Genomic DNA, 23,772 nt, shown 5'->3' with positions numbered 1-23,772 from the left:
TTAATATTTGACATCTGTGCTCAATGAAGTAGAAAAAGTGGGATAGGTCCTTATATCAAAGTATCATTATTTCTATAAGTTTTATAGTCAGGATTTAATATCTGAGATAAGCAGCGTCAGTCATATTTTAATTGTTAAACTATATTTCCAGGTAAATTCTTTCTCGCGAATCATTGTATTACATCGTTATGTACTGGCGTAGCTAGGAGTTGTGGTGCCAGGGCTAAGTATACATAAGTGCGCCACCATTCTTGAAACAAGTGCACGAGGAGCGCGCAAAACATTGCACAAATAGGACCTACCACTAATTAATTTGGTTTATAATGAAGTCTTAAATCGATCTTTCAAATGACTTTTTGAAAAACACACATGATGAGAAATGTGTGTTTAAACGCATGTGTCAATATACATACACGACAACCAATGAAAACAATTCACTGACCATCCACAGTTTGAACCCGAAATCGTCCAATTTCAATACATTTGCTGCGGGCAAGCGTAATCAATATGAGTCATGAATCTATTTCAAATTGATGATTGTTTCAAATACCTTTTCTGCAAATGCCAAAGTTGATCTAATCTTGGTGCCATTTGCTTAAACGTGTACAGATACATTATTTTCGATTTCGATAACTTTAAAGTATAGCTTTATGAGGACTCCAGAAATTAGGAAATAATAAAATGCAACACTTTCGTAAGGGGTTGCGCAGTCATTTTGTGCCCCGGGGATATGTGACATTGGAGGGGAGGGGCTGAATTATTTGGCAAGCCAAAAAAGTTGATGCCCTCTATAGTAGAGCATTATCAATTTCCTTCACGTAAGATGTCTCATCAACCAATGTTTATATTCCAATAAGTATCTAGTACGTGTTAGCACACTGATACGATTGAAATCCCGCGAGACGAAACATAAGAAATCGTAGCTCTCTATAATACAGTCGCATCACATGCGTAATCTTTAGAATGTAAAATTGAAAAAGCTTCTTGGAATTTCATCATTAATATAATTTGTCATCTTTATTCTTTTCTTCATTACCTATGTGACATAATATTTGTCATTACTGAGTGATATTATTAAAGCTTAAAATTGAATCCACGTGTATCTTCAATGTCATGTTGTCTATTCTATATTCGACGATACGGCTTCATTGTAGAACGATGATTCAATCATTCTTTATTCAAAAATAACACACAAAAATAAAGAAAATACATTTACCCCAGGACACGCTACCAAACTCCACATGGAGCGGCAGACAGGCAGGGGAGACAATACACATTACAGTTCAACATGTTCAATATACACCAAAATATTGCACTCTTAAAACATTAAAATACATCAAAATGGAAATCAGAGACCAGGAAGCAGGATGGTGACAGCAGAATGGGAGGCTGAATCAGACCTTCAGATACGGTGCAGAATCCCAATTAGGTTCATTGCGCGCGTTCCAGATGGAGTAACTACAGATGACGGCCAGTTTGCTCAGATCTTTAGCAAGAGTCTTACTGCTATTGGATCTACCACCGATAAATCTGAATACCTCACTCAACCTCTCTGTGTTATCAGCCGTCACCAGTCCTCGGGACCCTATTTCGATACAGTTCAGATGACATTTGAAACCTTCTTGTTTGATGTCAGAATGAAGGTTTTCATAACGAGACATTTTTGTGTCATGGGCTTTCTGGATATTGGTTTCGAAAGGCACCGTAAGTTCAATGACATGGACAGACTTTTTGGTATTGTTGATAATGATGATATCTGGTCTTTGGGCGGTAGGGAGGATATTTGGTGGTAGTGTTCCTCCAGTGATGGTACATCCAGGCAAATCGGCATATATATCAATACTGTCCTTAGCATTTCCTACAAGTACTTTAAAAGAGTTCAACATATGAGTTAATATACTGTTGTGCCTCCATGTATAGCGACCTTGTTGCAAAACAGTCTGGCAATTGTTGAGTACATGGAGAAGAGTTTGAGTATTATTGCACAGTTTGCATTTAGCGTTGACTCGCTTACCCCAGTTCCGCAGGTTGGTGAATGTTGGTAGAAAGTCTATACATGATCTTATATGTTTCAACCATATATTAATGAATCTACAGCTTTATAGCTACAATTCCATTATATTTTAAAAAGCCATTGGATTGGTGTATGGAACAGTAATAGTTACAATTTTATACCAATTTATGAGCAGGTACAAAATAAGTTGGATAACCATATTATTGAAGGATACCTTTAACAACATGTTTCGCACAGAGTTCAATGGGATTCGAAAAGTAAAGTGGCAGTTGAAACTCTAGTGATAACACTTTTGCAGTGCATGATGGGGCTTCCTTAAATCATCCTCTGAATCGAACATGTTCAGATTTGCTATTCTGTATATAAGGATATAGCTAGATTGGTGTCTACTCTGATAAAACGTTGGATATTCTGACGTAACACTAGTTCAACTATGAACAATACAACTGTTGGACAACATATTCCATTGAAAATAACACCAAAGATTTTATCCAACAGTTGAGTACAAGTTAAGTATAACTATGTGGGAGCAAAATGTATTCAAGCATTAACCCGATTGAGAATCATCTCACGGTGAATGAGAAATATTAGACGAATTCTTGTCTGAAATTTTGTCATATCATCAAGTTAAGGAGCATAAAATCTCTACAATCTGGGTATTGTTACTCAGAAGAAGCAAAGGTCCCTGGTTAATTCCCTGCTGGGCCGAAAAGGCTAATTTTGTTCTCCCCGTGGCTCATCTGGTAAAACGGGGCAGAATGGTCCATGATAAAAAAAGACCTCGTTACAGGCGGTTTCGATCAGCCTGATTGGTTTGAAAATTATGGCAGTTGTCATTTATACTATGTATTTTTGCAGTTGTGAAATAAATGTTTCTTGAATTGAATTTCTTGAATTGAAAATTGTTGGTTAAGCATGCCATTCATGTAAAAGAATGCTCCGACCAGCTGTCAATGGCGACCCCCTTCACCATGTCATTTGAACAAGTTTCGTCAGCGTTATCTCCTAGATTTTAGCTGTTAACGCCTAGATATGCTAATTGGACATAAATATTTTTTTTTAAAAAGTAATTACCCCCCTTTAAACAATTGTAATTATTCAAAAAACGGTCTATTGCATTACACATTTGTAAAATGCGTTGAAGGCAGAATGTAGGTCTGCACATTTTGACACCTCATTTGTAGCAAACAATTTACGCCGCAGTGTACATTTATATCAATGTAACCCAAGATTAGAAACTTGCAGTAATTTGTATTCAGTATAATGGAAGGAAATCTGTGTAATGATATCTGAGTGTTTTTGTTTTGTTGTAAGTGCAACTTTAAAATTTGGACCTCACTACATTAAAGTGACCGGTGTTTTGTTTTTTTATCAAATGAGGTGTTATAATACGCAGAAATAAATTTTGCTTCTAACGCATTTTACAGATTTGTAATGCAATAGTCCGTTGTTGAATAAACATGATAATGGCCAATATTTAAGGGGGTAATTACTTATTTTGAGATGTTTAGACCAAAGAGAGTCAAAAAGTGCATACAAATTGATTAGAAACACTGTTGTTTTACTTGTGTATTATTCACCTAAATATAAAAAAAGACATTTGAATCTGTAAATTCTAAAAGTCACGATCAGTGACAGAAATCTGTAAGTGTTACCTGCTAAACGTGTTTTCATTAAGATGAAATATATGTAATATTGCTAGCACATGATATTCAATGTCATATAACGTAGCTTGTTAATGGTACATTGACTTAGCATAGCTCTATGTTAAAACAACACTCGCTAAGAATATGTATATAAAATCATCTTCTATGTTCCATGGTTGAATTAATAATAGAATAGTTCTGATTATATTAAAGTCATAATTGTTGCTGGAAAGGTGTGATACGTTTTAAATTGTGTTCATTACTTGATATTAGCATAATTGATGTTCTTTATCATCGATTGATATAGAACCCCAAACATATTTTTCAACAGGTTCAAATAGTCATAATAACAATAAACATTGTATTGTTAACAAAGGTAGAAGCTGTATTATTGAAAAACTTCAAAGGTTAATGAATAATTATGTTTCCTCTAAAGTACCTTTGAATTTGTTAAAACGCCGATGGCAGTAAGCCTATCAACATGGCCAATGATTTATCAAATTTAGCAAATTTTGAACATTATACACCTAAGGTTTAAAACAACAACCGTTGGATTTACCAACTTAGCGTTTCGGTAAGTATATATTTCTAATTTGATTAATTCCTAAACAATAACGTGTGACACTGATTGCCGTTATCAGGGCATATTCATGTCTTCGATGATTTGCAAATTAGTTCGCTTTCCTATGATAAGTCATAAAATTGTGTTTTTGTGTTGACTAAATCTGTCGCAAATTTACAACATTTAGCTTTAAGGATAAAGTTCCTCCCGGTAAATGCTGTGGAACTGTTTACCGGGTTAGTTGCCAAGACTGTGACTCTGCGTATGTCGGTGAGACAGCCCGTCAGTTGAACACCCGATCGCTAAACACCACAGACCCAGCACTACCACCTCGCCTGTGGGAGACCATCAGAAAGCAGGTCATACAGTTGATTGAAACGGGGCTAAAATCCTCGATAGAGAAACGGACTGGTTCCGGAGGGGCGTAAAGGAGTACATACACATCAGGACTAATAAAAGTGACATGAACTGGGATCAGGGACGCCATAGACTTTATGGAGCTTACAACTCTCTACTGCGTCAGTGCCAGATACGTGACTCACGTCACGGTCCGATGGTTTCTGACCAGTAGCAAGCATCATTCACCAGTCCATCAACCGAGTGAACAAGGAATAGTGATACATTCCGAAAGCTCTCATGTTAATAAGCTTTGAGTAATTGTTTAACTTTCTGCGTCATAGCTTTAAGGTATTGTTTAGATTTGGGAGCGATATGATTTTATTTTTACGTTGTAGAGATACAAAACAAAAGTGATTCATCCGAATCCGAAAAGATCGATGTATTATTTTATTTGATTACTATTCAATGCACTAATGGTTACATACCACTAATAGGCCTGGGCGGTACATGGAAATAAATTCTGCTTCCAACGCATTTTACAGATTTGTAATACAATCGCCCATTTTTGAATAATGGTCATTATTTAAGGGGGGTTTGTTACTTTTTTTGAGATGTTTATATATTTTGTATTACACTGTATTTATAATGTACATGCATTGTTGGATACGTTGATTGATTGATACAATCAAAAATTATTTCGCTTTGCGCCCAGCAAACGTCGATTCTGCGTGTAACGTGTTGTGTCGAAAACGCGTACTAAGCAATGAATGTGTAAAACTGTGAAACTCTAAATCTAAAAGAAGCAAGTTATCGTTCGATTTTGGGCTCTTACTGATACATGCCTGTGGTACATTAAGCGGCATCCATGGACGACAAAACAAGATGGCAGATTTTGCCATGGCATTAAGTAAAGTGCAAGTTGGAGTCGGTATAGTGTTTGAATCTCCGAGTATTGAGTGTGTAATTAATAAACTTTGTATGATCTGTTGCTTTTGGGTCTGAACTTGGTGCAATTATTTGAATAATATCTCATTCAATATGGCATGGGCTTAATCAATTTACTTATGCAATGATTTTCCACAACAAAAATACAAACTACAACATAATAGAGAATAAACAATCATACACTGAGCTGCCACGCTTTAATAATAACCAAATAAGTTATAATTACTGCTTCTGACTTTTTATCGAACAAAAAGTCTTCAGTCATCTAAACTCTATTATTTAATTAGGAATAATTCAATTATTGGCTATAATAGAACTCAAAAATGCTCACTGTAACTCCTGAACATCCAGCGTCACTCGCGGATAAAATCTAAATGTTTTCAAGTCTGATATTATTAGGAAGAGAGTTCAAATTACAAAGATCTACGATGCAGTTCATTCCAAGTTTGTGTATCTCATTATATTTAGTCCACATTATTTATTTTATAATCTAACGGTGTTATGTTATTCATGCATTCACCGAAGATGAATAACAGTGTGTCCGAGAAAACTTTGATTTCTGCAATTGGAAGGTTTTCAACTTTAATTCTTTAGGTCGTGCAAATATGTTATATTTTAACTTTCCAAAGAACAGTTGAGCCAAGAATGATAATAAACAAGTGCTTACAGCTTTATGTGTGATTTTTGATACCATGCAACATTAATGTTGAAGTTTTAAAAGATTTAAACTTTGCATTACAATTTCTTGAAATATTCCAAAAACATTAATGTGTGTGAGAATTTTTTAACCAGATGAAATTCTTTATGCAATAATTCTTTATGCAACATTAATATCAACATTAACGAAAATTTGAACAAAACCTATCAAATGTTTTGCAAGAATCAGATTATTTGAACAGATTATTTAAAAAGAACGAAAAGGAGTTCACGGTACAAAATATGAAGCCCATTGACAGTTAACAACTAGTGCGCATTGTTTTGAATGATCTTTCTTTTAAACTTGGAATGAAGTGAATTGACGCGTGCGTTATGTAATCGCTTATTTCTTTGCAATTAGTAAAAACGAATCCAGTAAAATTAGCGTATAAGATGCAGAATAAGATGGGCTACATGCTGATTTTTAGTTTTTTTGGATTCTGATGTCTATTTCTCGACTTATGTCCAAATTCATTCGCTTGGTATTTTTTTCTGGGACACCCTGTATTAACCAAATGCATTACATATTAGTGCATTGTAATCTACATATTCAATAATATCGTATATACAAACAAAAAGTATCGACAATGACGAAACCTTGATTGGACACGTTATTTCAATAATGTTTGTTAGTTTGCTTTTTCATGTAATCAGTCATTATCCACGACACTGAAATAAAGAAACCCTCACACCAATTTTGGACCTCTTGTCAGTCATTCAGAAAGAACGCATAATTTATTCGTGCAATGCTTTGAGAAAATTCATTGAATCAGCCAGCTAATATTTATTGATTTATGGTCAACTTTTTCGCTCGCGGTAATTACCCGACCGAGCCTCCCAAACAATTACTTCGAAAGCCAGTTGCGCCTATAAACCAAAAGTTCCCTTAACCGGGAATACACTATCTAACGATAGAGAAAATATAAAGACTCCATCTAACAATGGATAGAATATAAAGACTGCATCTAACGATGACAATATAAAAAGCCGCGGACTTACATATATCAAAAGAAATTAAATGGCTGACCCCTTTCTCATTTTCATATTATATTCATATTTATATTACATGGTGGGCATCAGTAGAAACCAACGCCAAATCTTCTAGTAGGCAAATACCCCCGAAGATTGGAAAGACTAAATAGAATTTATTAATGTAATATATGTATAATTATGTACATTAAATTGATCATTTTAGAAAATGATCCAAAAAACTGCCAACCAAGTTCCTGGACAAGTCAAGGAACTTGCCAGACTCCCCGCCCCTCTGTTTGCAGTTTATGCTTTTCATGTCATCTACTCCTCCGCCGTGCTTTGCGGTGAAGAAAATGATTGACGGTTCATTCAACCAATGCATTAGCCATGTTATATTTGGAATACCCAAAAGTCTGACAGGTAAGTGCAATAAATACTACTAGGTGATAAAAGGTTTAGGCTTTAACTAGGTTGACGACATGACACTGGATCAACCGACATGAGCATTCGTACTGTTGGAAATGAATACCTGAATAATTTGTTTATTGGCTAATTCTTCCTATCTTTTGGGTAGATTTACGTATGCGAAAACCCAATGCCAAACAAAGCAAACAAACCCCATGATAATTACTTCATTATTGGAATTATTGGAATTTTCATCTCTCAGAGCCTACATGTGATGTTCACATGTAGGCCTTACATATGTCACTGTCGACTTCTCATAGCCATTGTTATATTTGCCTAGATTGGAATAACCCAACAAAAGAATATCTGAATAATTTGTTATTGGCTAATTCTTCTTATCTTTTGGGTAGATTTACGTATGAGAAAACCCAATGCCAAACAAAGCAAACATGCCGCATGATTATTAGCCTAGTTCATTATTGGAATTATTTGATTTTTCATCCCTCAAGGCCTACATGTGATGTTCAAATGTAGGCCCTATATGCCACTGTCGACTTCACATCTTTTGACAAATGCCCATACATGTTTCCTGCCCACTAAGGTGAATTTCCTTTTGTCTCTGGGGTCAACTAGGTGACCCTATTTAACATTCTGACGTAAATACACCGTAGAAGATCATACCGTAATTTGATTAATAAATAATATTTATTTCTTATATAGCGCAATTACATCAAAAGAACTCAAGGCGCTTTACAAAACATGGTATTAAATCCACATACATTTGTAAAAAATGAGAAGACTATTTGAGTTTACAATATTTAGAACATACAAAGAGTTCGAGCAAATATATTAAAGCCAGTTTAAAAAGACAATCAAAATATTGCACAGCGTAAGCCTAAATGGACATGATTAATCAAGATGCAATTAACTGTGAAATATACATTATAAACCACGCAAAATAGCAAACAATGCACATAGTACATATTGCACAACATAAATGCAACATTAATTTCGAGATCAAAAAAGCAAGAAGCCATGCAATATGCATTATGCAAAAAATTTAATTTGTCTTCATTTAATAGACACAATTTAAAACCACAACTCTGTCTTACCAACTTGCGGTGAAGATTTCTGTTCTTTGTTTGATAGGTACAATAAGAGCATAAAATACCATAACTTGATAATAAGGATGAATTTTGGACTTAATTTGATAGATCCAACTAAGCAAACTATTTACCTTCCATTTGTTGTGTAAAATCGCTCTACTACATTTAGCCATTAACTATATATATGTAATATGTTACTATGACTTTTATGCTGCCTCTAAGTGCCAAACCTAAGTCTATATATAATAGCCCTTTTTGATAGATACCATTAAGAAAGACCTGTAATACTATAAAATTGTTTAACTTAATGACCATGAAGAGATCTGGTCTTCGTTTGGTAGATACAGGTAAGAAAATATTTGCCTCAAATTTGTTAAATTTCCCAAAAGGTAAACATAATTCATCTTTTTTGTTTTATTCATCTGAACCCCGTCAATAATATATAGTACTGACGCGAGTATAGTCCCACCCCGTTTTTGGGTGAACATTTTTCAAAATTGGGGGGTGGGACTATACTCGAATTAAAAAAAAAAATTTTTTTTTTTTTTAAAGTTTTTTTTTTTCGAGTTTTGTAATGTCCCTAGACCTAGACCTAAATGCTAGGATCATTCATGGTTGACCTAAAAAAAAAAAAAAAAAAAAATTCAAGATATTTTGTATTTTAATATGAAAATTGATAATTTGTATTCATGTCATGGTCTATTAATGATTTCAAAATGCATTGAATTTGAATGCATTTTGAAATCATTAATAGATTATGACATGAATACCAAGTATCAATTTTCATATTAAAAATACAAAATATCTTGAAATTTTTTTTTTTTTTTTTTTTTTTTTTAGGTCAACCATGAATGATCCTAGCATTTAGGTCTAGGTCCTGGGACACTCTAAAGCCGAAAAATAAATAACTTGTAAAAAAAAAAAAAAATTTTTTTTTTTTTTTTTAAATTTCTGAAATTTTTCGAAAATTTGGGGTGGGACTTTACTCGAAGGTGGGACTATACTCGCGTCAGTACGGTAATAATAAAGAAACATTTATGAAGCGCTAAAACAGAAGTCGCTAAGCGCTTGCAAGGCATGCCCTAAATACCAAATTATACAACAAATTATAAGTACATCAAAGATGATAATTCAAATTCAAATTTACATATCAAAATAACATCAAACTACAGAAAGCATGATAAGCACACCAAAACTATATAAAGCAGGTAATATTGAAACAAAATTATAGCAATATCATCATAAAATCAATGTACATGAACATATGCCATAGAGTTAAAGAGAAAACCACCGGGTTTTTCGATAAAAGCAGAAGAAACATCCGTGGGCCCGTCACCAAGAAGCCACTTGCACGCTATTATTAAAAATGACCATGCGATAAAGAAGTAAGGGGAGAGGTTGCTAGTACTTCACCCTTTATGGATACACAGATCCAAAATACACAAATGGCAAGGCATCAATATTTGCGCATAACGTCTGATTTGATGAGTAATATTCCAATCCCAGTGTTTTCTGCCATAACGCTTGTCGCTATTTGTCCAACTCGCCAAAGTCAAGTTGTTCGATGTGGAATGACCCTTGTTTGTACCAATATATCAAAGATAATTCATGCAATAACATATTTGGTTAGCTGCTACCGAGATAAAACTCGCTAATTTCACCTACTTGCTTTCGGGTCAGCCGAGCGCTTAATGTATGGAATTTTATTAATTGAATGATCCATTGATGGCACCAAAATTATTCTTCCATTCCCTCCAACTGTATCCTTACTATGCTTCCTGAATTGTTTAACCTGGATAGATTGCCAAAGAATTGTATAAGCTCCTTCCACTGATACCAACTTGATATTAAAGTGTTGACCTTTCCATCAAGCTATGAGCTGATCTTCGTCTATTGCTCACTGCCAATACCCATCCATAGCCATGTTAGAATTCAGTTCCATAATTGCTGATGCTATTTTTACTAGCCCGAAGCACTGTATAATATGTTAATATTCGAGATGCAATAATACTCAATTTGAGAAAAACACTGTATTTTAATGAAGATGTAGTAGATCCTTTGTTATCTTTGCCTGTACTAAATATAGTTAGCTTGTTGTAGGCCTACATACTATAATTCTCCCCATATAGAAGTTCCCGTTCTTTCTTCTATCGTCCTTCCTTCTATCCCCCGTCTCGTAGAATCCATACGACCTGCAATTCAAAGACAGAAGAAAAGGGAAGCAAATCCTGTCTGCAACTTTATAGCCTACACTGAATACTGTATGTCATATACATGTATGTATATTATGAACCTCATTATATATTCTACACTCCAACTCCTTTATTAATTTATACCACTTTCACTTTCAGACAACCTTTAACCTGCCAAATCTGTGATGAAAACAAATTCTAGTTGATGCCGAAGAATATCAAATTACATTTTTATTTAGTTTTGTTATTCGCCAAGACGGAAACACGCATGGCTTCCACAATAAAAAATTTTGCGCTAAACTGTTTGAAATTGATAATAAAATTCGCTAAATAAAATAGCCCTTAGGCCTATATCCTCAGAGAAATTTTTCAATTCCGAACAGAAATTTTGAACATGATTTTTTAACCTCACCAGTATGGGATTCATAAACATCCATACGTATAACTGTGACAACCCATCATGATATGTTATAGAAATGGCCACCCGCATGATTCATCAATCTTTAGTATTCATGAGTACCAATAATTGTGATAACACGTTATAAGAGTGATCACTGTTCATGCTCCATCGGCTACGAGTTTATTACGTAGCGTGTAAAGATTGGTTACGCATTCATGAGGTTCTAATTTCTATTGTATTACTTTCTGATGTGACATACACGCATCTATTCAATTCTGCTTCAATGAACATGGTGCATAACATGATGACCATAGAGGTCGCGTCCCTGAAGTCATGATTAGATTACGTAGGCCTATTTGTATTGTTATTTAGAAAATTAACCCAGGTTTTCTACCCATGGCCTCCGAGCTGAAATACAGCAAGATTATAACGTTAGATTGAAATGCAACCTGTATTTTAGAATAATAAAGTAGTTATCTGGATCTATTCTCCATGGCTATTTTCTAAAGGTGGGCTAGAACCCAATTATTCACTGCTAATAAAACTGATTAACGGCAAAGTTTAATAAATTTATTGATGAAAGCAAATATCTCACCGATTTATCACCTGTTGTTAGTCATCGGTCGTTGCCATTATGTTCCAGCATTAAAAGGTCTCGTAACGCCTGGCCTCCTCAATATAGGCCTACTTGAATCGAGTAATTTACAAAAATTTATGCAGACAACATCTTGATTATCTTTCGCCGTCACAGTTTATTCCATGTGAAGAAAGCTGTATTGTATAAGCTTGCTGATTTAATACGGCCTCTTCGTTATCCAATAAACATGATAATTAGAGAGAGAAAAAATGTTACGCCCGCTCTGAATGCTTGACCGACAAAGAATGAATCCAAATAGCGACAACCCGTGCTGAAGTCCTGCCCGCGAAACTATCACGTGACTTCACTACGGAAGGCGATTCCAGCCACCGGGAAAATAGTGAAACTATCACGATTTCACTACGGAAGGCGATTTCAGCCGCATGGATAACTGTGTTTTCATTCGACAAGCGAATTAAACTGCATTTTGTTTTTACCATAATGTTGCTACAAAGCAGTTTATTAGGAAATATTTTGTTTAAAAGGTCTAACATGGTTTATGCAGGAACTAAATACCAACAATTGCTAAATGTTTATACTAGGATTTGGGCAGGGAACCTTGTCCTTACATATCACACTATTCTTTGAAATGGTTAAGAACTTGGCGAGTTGGACACTTTTATTATCATGGAATATGTTATGCCATACAATGCTGAGCCTGTGTAACTCCAGGTGTGCTGTTAATTCTTTAAATGATTCTTTCCGTTTTTGAATGAAACCCTTAAATCAGTTACGACGCTAGCGTCAATAGTTATATTGACAAATAATACTATGTCAATACTCCTGTTCACCCCTAGTCTGTCGTTTTGTAATCATGGTAATGGTATTATCATATATTTCCGTTTCCGCACCGTAGGATAGTTTTTTCCTAAATCTATCTATTATTATTCTAGATTATATATGTGACCGTATCACCACGAATGAGTTAAATGTCCTCAATTGTATTCTGAGTTACAGTGTAAAAAATGGGCATGAAGGTCGTATTCATAGGTACCTCAATTTGGTGCTACGTGTACCTCATTTAATGAGATACACGTAGCACCAAATTGAAATACCTATGAATATGACCTTCATGCCCATTTTACACTTTAACTCAGAATACAATTGAGGACATTTACGGCTCATTCGTGGTGTACGGTCACATATGTCGATTTATAATATAAATTTATAACATATATATTTGCTTATCATGATTTATTTTCGATAAGGACATTTTACAATACACCTATAAAAGGTTACTTCATAACCTATTGTAACAGAAGCAGATCTGCGCAGGAAAAACAAATCAATAACTTCGCTCTATTCGTCAGATATAGGGTCCACGATTTATAAGTTCCCCTACACGTTTTGAATAAATCTATACATATTTTATAGAATGTAAAATTGTAATAGCTTTCATGTTTCCGATTTACAAAATACAAAAACAAATAATTTTATTTATAATAATTTTCTGGTTTGGCAAATTACTGAAATATAAGAAAGCATTATTATCAATATTACTGGTTGTAAAAATCAAAACACACCATAAACATATAAACCTCTCATTACGGCGAATTAAGTGTGGGTAAGGGAACAAACCAAAAGATCGATGACGTCCTATAAACGAAACTAGTTTCGTTTAGGGGGGGGGGTAAAAATACTCGATTACGTTTGTACAAAAACATCGGTCTGAAGAATGTGTCATTTTTTATTATGTCAACTTTTTCAACATTTCATTATTACGTTTCTGGCAGGGAGGTAGGGGGTCGGCTGAGAAACGAAACTAGTTACGTTTATAGGACGTCGTCGATCTTTTGGTTTGTTCCCTAAATACCCTTTCTTTAACAATATGATCGCATACTATAGAGAGTAGGCCAGTTTGCAAGTTTACCAGTTAAGCAGCGAGTGGTATTACATTTTACGCATCGTAACAGCGCACAAGTCAGATTAACTCAATATTGGTACGAAACAGAGAACTTGTAACAATCGGCGAATGGAAAATAGAACGTTATATCACTCTGCTTGTGGCGTTTGTTTTCCTTAATAAAAGCCGTATTTCATTTCTAAGATTTATTCTATACTTCTTAATGTTCATAATCTAATGCGATGCCTCGTAAATTTTGCATGTGACACAAGTTTACCGGTCCCAAGCACAGGATCGTTATAGATTTAGCGAATAAGTGGAACCTTTCGTTTATGTGTCCAAAATAGTATGCTAAAAGCTAGTCCAGATTTGATCAGTGCCAAATTTAAAAAATCCTACAACTTTTAGGGGCTTTTTAATTCATCTTATAAAGTAAACATCTAAAAAAAAGTAACCGACCCCCTGAAATAATGACCATTATTCAAAAACGGGTAATTGTATTACAAATCTGTAAAATGCGTTGGAAGCAGAATTGATTTCTGCACATTTTGACACCTCATTTGTAGCAATTGACTAAATGTTGACGTCACAGCGTACATTTAAATCAATGTAGCCCAAGATTTGAAAGTTGCAGTGAATTCTATTGATTTTGCATTCAGTGCAATAAAAGGAAATCTGTGTAATGATATCTGAATGTTTTTGTATTGTAAAAATGTGTATGTAAGTGCAACTTTCAAATCTGGACCTCGCTACATTAAATTGACCGGTGTTTTATTGTTTCTGGGCTATTGTATCAAATGAGGTGTCAATACAATAAATTCTGCTTCCAACGCATTTTACATATGTGCAATACAATAGCCCCTTTTTGAATAATGGCCATTATTTAAGGGGGGTTAGTTACTTTTTTAGATGTTTACTAGTAAGCTCGAAAGTAACAGTAACAGAAAACACTCAGAAACTCTCTAAATGCTAGAAAAAACAGTAATAATCTTACGTACTTTGCAGTAGGACTAGTTAGTGCAACACTGTAGCCATTTTGCTTTAATGAAATTTTTCCTATAATACAAATACCGCGGCAATCAGACGGTTTAGATGTTTACCAGGATTTCGTGAGAGTGTATCCGTGACAGAATAATGATGTTAAATACTATGATATTTCTTTCAAATTATCTTTTAAATAAACTAATTTCTCATATCTTTGAGATATCATTGGTAAAACTAAGAACTTAACAATGAATTTCATGGTAATGTATAAAGCTGAAAGATGATAAAAAAGTAGCCTGGCCAAAGGTCCCGAAAATGATGAAGATAAAGAGAAAAATAGTCTATTGACCGGAATGTGTCAGTTGTTTGGCATGGAATAGATGAAGATGTTTGATCACTTATGCTCAAGGCTATTGAACATCTCTTTGTACGTACTATTTGTGAAGAAAGTTGAATGACTTTCCCATTTTTAAGGCTGAGCTCTCCTGATAATACACGTTTACTTTAGGACGACAAGTTATTGATGAATGTCTGTTGTTATTTCCGGTCTATCAACTGTAACTCTTAGCAATTCGGATGTGCAAAATGCCCAATGTGGTTAAGGGATCTAAAATGAGCATTTATTGCGTTTTGACAGTATTTTTTGTGGGACATGAGAGCACCTCAGACCTATCGAATTGCATTCTGAATACGAAGCATGTCTTTCTGATATCAAATAATTTTTTTCTAATTTTTGATATAAAATTTGATATTTTTCTAATTTTTGATATATAACAGTCCTCGAAGTAAATTATATAAATATAATGTTATATTCTTAAAGTGTATGTAGAAAAGAACAAATACTGACGATAAATTAAAAATTATGACCTCTCATATTAAATATATATATTTTTATACAAATAAGACCTAATTTTTTTGGTGTTTTGGGAAAAAAAAAATCCATATCTTCAATACGAAAGGTCAAAATTTTCAATTGATCGTCGGCTTTTCATCCCACCTACATACACTTTAAGTATATATGATCAGATTTCTAAAGTTTACTTCAAGTACTGTTAAATATCAAAAATATCAATTTTAATGATTTGCCATAAAATGTGTATTAAATTGCGAATTTCAAAAATCAAAATTATTTGATATCAGAATGACATTCTTCGTATTCAGAATGCAATTCGATATGTCTGATGTGCTCTGATGTCCCAAAATAAATACTGTCCAAACGTTCATCCCCCAGCCCTTAAGGGGCGCTATACAATGTGCGTACTGTCACTTCCACTACGAGCAATTTTAATCCATTCGTATATTTCCAACACAAAAGTATTTGGTCGATGTATAAAGTGGCTAATACAGCCTGTCAATACGACCAATCTATGTTTACTACAGACTACTGTATATTTACTAAAACACTGTAGATTGCTCCAGATAGTTTAAAATTTATAATTAAATAATTTCAAATGTTTAAGTTGTAAGTAATAGGTGGTGTGTCTTCTGCAATATTTCTAGGTTATTTCAATGGATGACATAAGCATAAAAACATACAAAATACAATGTTGTCAGTCAGTCGTTACTGAAAATAACATCACCCTCGAGCATATCACACACCTTTAACACCGTAGCACAGTTATCCCGCCATTACAATTAGATCAATAACACTGATCGTCTGGTCTGTTTGATATAGCGCCAAAATTGATGCTAGGTTCATATAAAAAGATCAAAGGAAAATATGTCACAAACTTACTATAAATATTTAACTTTACATATTAGTATTTAACTTTGTGATTTATATTATTGATTTTATTACGTCACAAGCACTAGTTTATAGCGTATCCGTGGCTGGTTTGTTTAAATTTTCACATGTTTCGAACAAAGCTATGAGCAATAATGTGGACAAAGCTTAAGACGCATATGCAACAAAAATGTATCATAGACACATAAAGATAATATTTCTTCATCATTCGCCTTACGAAAGTTGAACCAACCCCTCAGGTTTTTATCTGCCACACTCTTATCCCAGCAAACACAAAAACGTTTTAAAAACGTTTAAAATAAGTTATATTTTGTCTTTTGGTTTAGGTAAAAACGTTTTAATAACATTAAAATGTCGGGTTATATAAAGGTCATGATAACGTTTTAAAACGTTTTGTATGAAAACACACTACAACAATATTTTTAAATGTTTTCAAAAAATGTTATTGTAAACTATTTTTGCAAACATTTTGCCAAATATTGTGTCAATACTTAAATAACATTATGTTAAAATATTTGAACCCAGGAAATACAGAAATGTTCTTAAAATGTTTTTTTCAAAACCTTTTAATAACATTTAAATGTCGGGTTATATAAAGGTTATGAAAACGTTTTTAAAACGTTATTGAAAATATTTTGGGCAAACATTTTTCGAAAAATATTTTTTCAACCCCAAAATAACATTCTGTTTAGAATGTTTTGTATCCAGTTCTCAAGAATGTTTTTGGAATGTTATTAAAACGTTTTTGTACCCTTTATATAACCCGACATTTAAACGTTTTCTGTAAAACATTTTTATTTGCTGAGCAGTAGATTATCAAAAATGTTTTTTAAGGTTATGAAAACGTTTTATACTCTTAATATACCCTTTATATAACCCGACATTTAAACATTTTCTGACAACCTTTTGCGAATGATGTCGAAAACGTTTTGTGTTTGTTGGGATGCTCGTATTTATACCCAAAATGACTTAAGCTAATCGTAAATGCATCCTCTTTTTATTCCTTTTATTTGCTAATCGCACGTTCGTAGGATTTTATGTTTCAACATACCAACTTCATAGTTACTTACAAAATTTGCCCCAGAAGGAGACCTTTTAATATGTCGACTTCTTTTAAAAGCGTTTGTCTTATTGATTAATACCACTAATGAAGCAAGCGATCCCTCTGATAAATTTTGCTTTAATTGCTCACTAAGAGGCACATGGGGTCCCAATGATAACCCGTATCAAGCTGCAGTCGAATATTCCTACTCACTCGTCTTTCAGGTCACAATTAAAAAAAGCGCAGTGATTTATAGTGCGCTACGCACAGACACAACGCCTAGACGTTGATCCACAAGCCTCAGCACACATTACAGGTTGTTGCTGACCACTATGGCCTCACATCATTCCATAAACCATTAAACAACAATTCAGGGTCTTTGCTGCTTCACGAGCGCACACCCTAGACATTCCACAAATAACCTTCGCAACCAGGATCAGCTCCCCGAGTTTCGTACGGGTTACAACGAGACAAATTAGCAGTAAGTTCCTTGTCCAGGGGAATTTCAAGCTAACTTAATTTTTTCCACGAGAGCGTACTATGCACCGCCAGGGTTCGAACCCGCAACCTCTAGCACCAAAGTCGAACGCCTTATCAATTGAGCTATACTTGACAATAATTGATGTACCATTTTAAATTTAGCAGTAATGTGTTACATATCAATATTACTTACCACAGTTTATCAGATAATCATTCTGTCAAACAGCCTAATAGCGCATGTTTTTCTACTTTAACATCACTGTACTGTTTCAGTAAATAGTGTCGGTGACCTCTTCAATAGCTAGCTACTTACTTTCGCTACTTGTAATGAAGGAATTGCATTTAGCAAATTGCAAAAACCGTGTAAGTGCCTCATGATGTCTCGTACTCTAACTTCATTAAATGATAAGATATAATCATGTATACAACAATTAGGGCTTTGCCCCACTCAAAAAACGCAACTTAAAGGTCAAAATGCCAAACAATTCAGAGAGGTTTGCTCTTACGTATTCGTTAGGGCAATAATGGTACACTTAAATGTCTTTAAAGTAAATGTATACTGCGCGATTAAAACAAGTGCTTATATGGATGTTTCTTCAAGAAAGCAAGAAAATATGATGAATCTTGCACGTTTGTGTTACCCTCGTCTCAGCAGAAACATGGAATTTACTGGTACGATTATTGGGAGATAAGTGAAAACTCAAATGAATCGACTGCTTCTTCATGAACGAATATAATTTGATATATACATGATAGATGACGGCTCAAGAACGCCACTCAAAAATTCACTAGAATCCGCTATGTTTAGCTTGGAATGAGAGAGGTTTAGCGATGGTAATGGATGGTATAACTTTTATTGCTAGTTCGCGTGATTGTCACATCGAACCTCCTTTCATGTCTACCTTTACTAATTTGTGTCCATTGAATGAAAGTCGAGTATCGTCCGAATATAATATTATTGCAACTAAGACAGCGATTATGCCATTTCGTTGCTGATTTCCAGTCTCAAATAGATTGAAAATTAATCACATAAAATAATAAACCGGTGTATTCAAATTTGTAATCAAGGTTCCTATGGCTTTTTGAAATATACTGAAACTGTTGCTATATAGCTGTACATTCATAAATAAATATTTTCTTCAATAAAGCCTCATCGTCCAATATCGAACCAACATAACCGACATTACATTGAAAATACACGTGGATTAATTTCTAAGCCATAATAGTTGTCTTCAGGTTTCCAAATATAATTATATCACTCAGTATGAAAAGTAACCTGTGTCACATAGGTAATAAAGGAATGAATAAAGATGACAAATTATTAAAATAATGAAATTCCAAGAACCTTTTTCAATCTTACATTGGCTAAAACTCAAGTTCAGTCGTATCAGTATGCTATTTGCGTACTAGATACTCATTAGAGTACAAGCATTTGTTGATGAGACATCTTTCGTGGAGGAAATCAGTTATGGCGGGCAAACCGTGACGTACCATAAAATGCATTACCTATGAACGGTGGTAAAATACAAAGATAAGATTACAATAGCCAAGATGATAAAATGTGTACTTTTAAATTGATCCTTTAAGATGACATAATGCACCTAACTTTTTAGTGCGATATACGTGCTGTGTTTGTACTATGTTAAAAATGATGATAATAATTATGTAAATCTCTTAAGATGCTTCATCATTTCATTCCCATTTGTACAACAATTTGCTACAAAGCTTTCCTCTGGAAACTGAACTCGCAGTTATTACCCAAAATCATTGTCTTCACGCATTATGATGGTTAGCCTAATGTTTTTAATTTTTTTATTATTAACGTTTAATTCATCACAAGGAGATTTAAAATAATGCCCAATAAAAATTCCCTTTAAAAGGGAAAGCCAGCTTCAATGCAGAAGAGGTCTTGTAATTAGTTTGGGTGGAAGGCATTTTAGGATAACTCTTTTTATGATCCATCATGTTTCATGACAGTCCACCAAACCATCAATGATGAGACATGCACACAGAAACAGCAAACCAAACATTAACTCCTATAACGTCCTGTCAACTCTTTAATTAATTACTCCAAATTGTTCTGTCTTTTTGTCTTTTCTGCCTTTTAGGCTACCCTAAGCTCATTATTAATATAAAGAAATACACTGCAGTTTTTAGTTAATTGGCTAAAAACTGCCATCCTATACTTGCCTTATACATGCACATTAATTTTATATTAATTTTTATATTAATTCGCAATATATACTTAAAATATAGCACATTATAAACTGTATAAAGACTGATATTGTTCAATAGGCCTACACGTAGGCCTATATAAATTATACCCATATCAAAAATAGGCCCTGAAATTGCATCAATTTTTTCCCGTTCAAAAGACAAAACTGATGTTTAAGATATCAATTATTTCATAATGACATTTTGAATCATTTTAATCCATAAAACGATACAGGATATAGGATATTTTTAAGAGTTGACAGGTTTGCTGTTTCTGTGTGCATGTTCTCATCATTGATGGTTTGGTGGACTGTCATGAAACATGATGGGTCATAAAAAAGAGTGATCCTAAAAATTCCTTCCACCCAAACTAAATTACAAGACTTCTTCTGCATTGAAGCTGGCTTTTCCTTTTAAAGGGAATTTTTATTTTACTTTGACTTTAACATCCATAAAAAATGATTTTCATTCTGTTATCAATACACTCACATCTCATGCTGTGTTGGTCTCCAGGAGGTCTGCAAATGTAAATCTAAAAACGCCTGATAACAAGGATACTATAATTTTCTTTCGTTGATATGCTGTGATAACTATTTAGGCCTGGCATATAACTTTTAATGTCATATTTCCTTCAAACCATAACTCTTGAAATTCTCACTCGTTTTCATTCGTTGAAACGGCAAAACATACTTTCTTTTTCTTACAAATCAAATAGTAGGCCTTACATTATATTTTCACCATAAAAAGGTCCGCAAAGTAATTCAAACCAATGCTAGTAGGCCCCCTACCCTGTAATCTCTTTAGCAAACAGAGACGATCTCCGAATTAGATAGCCAGCTGTTAGCTGGCGAAAAGTTGTACTATTATTGCCTATATCTCAAAATTATCATTTCCTGGCATCAGACGCATTTTGCTTGATCACATCACAAATGTTGTTGTTTTAATTTATTTTGTTTGTTTGTTCACAACTACTTAGTACACGTAGAATTTGTAACATTTATAGAGAATGAGAACATTCAGAGCGCTATTTATTTCAAATTATTAGCATATTTATAATAACGTGATTGACTTGTAAAATGAACTGGCGATCAAAACAGTAGTATATACACCAGTTAAATTCTTCTAGAGTGCCAATTGCCAAACTAGTATGAAGCAAAAGTGGTTTGCCACAGCTTAATATCCCAATGTCCACCCTGTAGTTTCAGAAAAGGAAGTCTGCGTTTCTCTAGAAAAAATCATGTAATACAGAGAAGGAAATATGCAGAAAATGATAGAGTCAGACTTTACCTTTGTAATTTTTGTTTGGATAAATCTTGTAAACACATAAACTATTCAGTAGTGAATGTGCGTGTAATACTCAGAGTAATTATATTCATCACATGCTTGAAAGCATGTTCGCTTTTCCCTTTTAAAACATTAGCAATGCACTATTTGTGTGGAAAACGTATTAAGAATAAAATATAATGAATCTTAGGTCATGAGTACTTTTATGAACTTATATTTCCTGGGATAACGTTGTTATGCATGGTAGTACATATTTCTTCGTCTTGATCAACCATGTTGACATCCTTCTTATAGTTTAAAGAACTCAGCTAGTTAGTCAGTTTGTTTGTTTACTTGTTAGAATGGACATTTTATCATGTTACATTTTATGTGCCAAATGAAGATAAAGGACAGTAAGAACTGAAAGGAAGTACCAACATTGTTTGAAAAGAAACCATACAGGCCGACTGAGAAGTACCGCCTTATGGCAGGACATTTAACCGAAACACATCACTCCATATCTGATGTACTGGAAGCTTGACAGGCATTTCATATTAAAGAGCTTCATCATTGCTGCTGCCTCATCCTCGATTTAAGTAATGTCGTATCTAAGCCTCAGGACACGATCTTTGTGACATTTGGTACCACCGTGCAATGAATGAGTCTCAGGCAATTTACTATAAATAAAAGTTTGATTATGGCAAAAAGGTTATGCACATTCTGTGATTTAGCAACCTGAATCAAGTTCTTTCAAATAGTGTTTTTTGTATGCACAATCACGAAATAACTACAAAGGTTTACTTGCTAAGACGAGTCGTGAATATTCAATTATTGTTATATAAAAGCAAACAGCTTTCCATTAGTGTACGTTCACCTGTACCATTATTTTACATTGTTTGCGTTGATTTAAGGCTACATGATCGTCTGATAAAATCTGTCCTCAAAGGTAATTACCTTCAAAACATTCTTTTTCTAAAAACAAATATTTCATAACTCATAATGCTATGAAAAGGTAAATGTCATAGGTTTATTCGGAGCCCAATGGAAATATTTGCTGCACTTATTTTTAGGACATCCTGTATTAGACTATTCAAAAATATCAATGTGAGATGTTTCACCTAGCCCTATAAACGCACGCAAGCATTACAGGCTTCAATCCAATCACTCATCTAGTTACCGTGTTCAACCCACAACTGCCTTTTGTCATTGGATATATTTTTGTTGAATCGGTTTGCTCACAAAGTCAACATGATGTATCTACAGGTATGTTACACATCGGATACTGCACTTTTATGTGGGAAGCAAATATTTTGAATCAATCTGCTCCAGATTAAAAGGCAATATCTAGTGTGGTAATGTTTTATACATGTTCAGGGGCCAAAACAAATCTTTCACAACCTTTCATGATGTTTTCACCCTGGAACATGTATTAAACATTATAAAACCCTAATAAACTATACGTAACTTCAGTGTATACATGTTGAGGGGCCAAGTGGACTTACGATCTTCTTGCGCTCAGGTCTCCATAATATCTACCAGCCTATCTACCAGCGGACGTCGGGTTCTCATTTTTGGTAGAGATTCCTTTCCTCTAGGCAAGAATGTCGTATAAAATGGTTGTCTGCATTACAATCAATCCTTTTCAGATCAAGTCAGGCTAGAAAGCTAAACCCATTTGGTTATTACTTCGCTTCATGCCGTCAATCCCATCAAAGAAACCACACTACTGTACACGCGGCTGCGAGTTTGAAATGACAAGTATACCTGCATTTCCAATTCCCCTCCTAGCCTCTAAAATAGCAACCTCAATACTAGGCACGCTCGTACAGATATCAATTTCATATTTCTTTTCAATCATTTAAAAATAGTGCTTTTTTTAAACATGTTGTATCTACAACCCATACACCCTAGATAGTGAGAACCAGTCAGAGCAAACGTTAGTAAATACTAGCCGTGCATAAATATTATTTAATTGCAATAGAATTGGGCTGCTTGAATCATCATATAGTTTACGACAGTAGATACTATTAGTACAATTAAAAAAATAGTGTCAGTTAGCATAATAGGTGAATTACGAGCCTCGTTTAACGGAACTCTCCACATTTCACCTCATGAAACGATTCTTACCATTGTACTTGTAAGTTATTCTGCATGGAACACAGAAATACATTCCAGTCTGTTTCTAATCTAAATTTTGTTACATATTCCTCAATGATTGGCTGATATATGAAAAATAAAGTTATCGTATAACAGTGTTTGAAAACGAACAGACGAGTTTCCTCAACGAG

The 23,772-nt window shown here is 34.1% G+C and overlaps 1 protein-coding gene across 1 annotated transcript; it reads right to left on the bottom strand.

The window, feature by feature from the left end:
- Positions 1-1,394: 1,394 nt before the first annotated feature.
- Positions 1,395-1,886, bottom strand: LOC140167847 (uncharacterized). Its single transcript, XM_072191138.1, has one exon. The coding sequence runs from the start codon at positions 1,884-1,886 to the stop codon at positions 1,395-1,397; it is 492 nt and encodes a 163-aa protein (XP_072047239.1).
- Between the last annotated feature and the right edge of the window lie 21,886 nt (positions 1,887-23,772).

Source organism: Amphiura filiformis, chromosome 13, assembly GCF_039555335.1.
Source record: "Amphiura filiformis chromosome 13, Afil_fr2py, whole genome shotgun sequence".
NCBI classification, from domain to species: domain Eukaryota; kingdom Metazoa; phylum Echinodermata; class Ophiuroidea; order Amphilepidida; family Amphiuridae; genus Amphiura; species Amphiura filiformis.
This window is presented reverse-complemented; position numbering and strand designations above follow the sequence as displayed.